Source organism: Hordeum vulgare, chromosome 4H (assembly GCF_904849725.1).
Source record: "Hordeum vulgare subsp. vulgare chromosome 4H, MorexV3_pseudomolecules_assembly, whole genome shotgun sequence".
NCBI lineage: Eukaryota > Viridiplantae > Streptophyta > Magnoliopsida > Poales > Poaceae > Hordeum > Hordeum vulgare.
The window spans coordinates 48,794,676-48,797,226 of record NC_058521.1 but is presented as its reverse complement, the minus strand read 5'-3'; the positions used below and the strand labels follow the sequence as shown (position 1 = coordinate 48,797,226).

At 39.3% G+C, this 2,551-nt stretch overlaps 1 protein-coding gene across 1 annotated transcript; it reads left to right on the top strand.

Moving 5' to 3' along the window:
- Positions 1-268: 268 nt before the first annotated feature.
- Positions 269-1,519, top strand: LOC123450255. The gene is made up of 4 exons (XM_045127601.1): positions 269-354; positions 730-802; positions 1,078-1,185; positions 1,387-1,519. The coding sequence occupies exons 1-4, from the start codon at positions 273-275 to the stop codon at positions 1,517-1,519; spliced, it is 396 nt and encodes a 131-aa protein (XP_044983536.1). The 5' UTR covers positions 269-272.
- Positions 1,520-2,551: the final 1,032 nt, after the last annotated feature.

Here is a 2,551-nt window from a genome sequence, read left to right as displayed (position 1 = left end):
TCCTGGTACATTACCGGTGACGTCTGAAACATTTCCGGTGTCCAAAACCATCCGAACAGCACAAGGTTGATCTTGACATTGGTGAAATTAAACGATATTTCCCTGTTAAGCTGGTCATACCAGGAATATTGAAGATGTTCCAGGATCTATTTGGTACAATTTTACCCATTAAACAATACAACACAAATATCCATCATTGAGTATAAACATATTTGCCATGTTTTCTCTGGCAGCACTACAATTCGAAGAAATTAAGGATGTGGTGATTTGGCATGATACAGTTCGTCTCTTTTCTGTTCGGGATGCAAATTCAAGTGATCTTTTGGGCTACTTTTTTCTTGATATATTTTCCAGGTTTGTTTTCCATGGTTAGTAGTGGAGTCATAATAAATATATTGCCATCATGATACTATTTTAAAGTTTAATTGAATATAAATACTGAAAGTCGACCGGCAACTTCTCAATTAGGAAATTTAGGGAAAGCTGGTTCTGTCTTATACCTCTGCTGCACGGTTTGTCATAGATGTCAACCGAGGGAAACCAATTGTCCTAGGTCTCAAACATACATTTCCAAGAAAAAAATTGTCTCAAACAAATGCAGATTGAAAGCCCATGAAAGAAATAAGAACAATAATTAACAGAGCACAATACAGAAGTCAGAAGCACATGCACTTCCACGTGAGCTTGTCTGACAAACAAGGTGATTTAATCAGTAGCTTGGCTTTACAGGGAAGGAAAATATGGCCACACCTGTGTTGTGGCACTTCAGAATGGATGCCTGTGTTCTAACGGTTCACGTAAGGTAACTCAGAGAATCTTTATATTTGTTACTGTAATCTTAGCATGATTTTCTTGTTAGAACCACTTTTTTCAAAGGATTATTACTTTATTAGTCAACCTTGTGATGTAAGCTTTCCTTACTAAAGCATAGTTAATTGAAGACTTTGGGCAGTTTGAACTGTTACATGCTGGTGTGTCTAATTATGTAGTAATATCTAAAATCAATGGCAAATACATCTGAAATCCACTTCAATGACAAATTATTTCACTCTCTTAATTCAGTAATTGTTGCGACAGGTTCCAGTTGCAGTCTTATTATCTCAATGCCCGAAAGAGTTTGATGGGAATTCAGCATTGCTGCGGTTCCCTGAACTTGTCAGGATATTCCATGAATTCAGCCACGTGGTAGACTAACCTCAACTCTCTCGCATGTTTTTTCCAGTTAAATTCTTAAACCAGAAATATCCTTATCATCACAAAGTCTCTTTTAAGTTCTACCCTTGAAAGGAGAAACTGGGTTCTGATCGATGTCAAACTGTTAATTATCTACTCGCATGCTCAATATTAAATAGAAGTAATTGTACCAATCATTTCAATATCCTGCAGGTTCATCACATATCGAACAGAGCCACCTTTTCTAGATTTTCAAGTCTCCGTCTGGAGGGAGACTTTGCTGAAATTCCAAGCCTGTTACTTGAGAACTGGTAGGCGTATTTCTTTTTTGTCAGTGGCATGCTAATATTGTGTATAATTGTTTGGAAGATACCATTTCTTGCATGTAATGTAACATTGCCATCACTGGTATTATGAGAGCATTTCTCTGAAAATGATGTCCGGCTTCCATCAGGTGATGAAAATATCACATGATAGAGCCCGGCGCGGGGAACCAGAGGCGACGCCCACCACCACCACCAGCCGGCAGCCAAAGTGGAAGAAGTCCAGGTCGCCTCTTTTGGAATTATGCCCTAGAGGCAATAATAAATATAGTTATTATTATAATTCCTGTATCAAGATAATCGTTTATTATCCATGCTATAATTGTATAGAATGAAGATTCATTTACATGTGTGGATACATAGACAAAACACTGTCCCTAGCAAGCCTCTAGTTGGCTAGCCAGTTGATCAAAGATAGTCAGTGTCTTCTGATTATAAACAAGGTGTTGTTGCTTGATAACTGGATCACGTCATTAGGAGAATCACGTGATGGACTAGACCCAAACTAATAGACGTAGCATGTTGATCGTGTCATTTTGTTGCTACTGTTTTCTGCGTGTCAAGTATTTGTTCCTATGACCATGAGATCATATAACTCACTAACACCGGAGGAATACTTTGTGTGTATCAAACGTCACAACGTAACTGGGTGACTATAAAGATGCTCTACAGGTATCTCCGAAGGTGTTCGTTGAGTTAGTATGGATCAAGACTGGGATTTGTCACTCCGTGTGACGGAGAGGTATCTCGGGGCCCACTCGGTAATACAACATCACACACAAGCCTTGCAAGCAATGTGACTTAGTGTAAGTTGCGGGATCTTGTATTACGGAACGAGTAAAGAGACTTGCCGGTAAACGAGATTGAAATAGGTATGCGGATACTGACGATCGAATCTCGGGCAAGTAACATACCGAAGGACAAAGGGAATGACATACGGGATTATATGAATCCTTGGCACTGAGGTTCAAACGATAAGATCTTCGTAGAATATGTAGGATCCAATATGGGCATCTAGGTCCCGCTATTGGATATTGACCGAGGAGTCTCTCGGG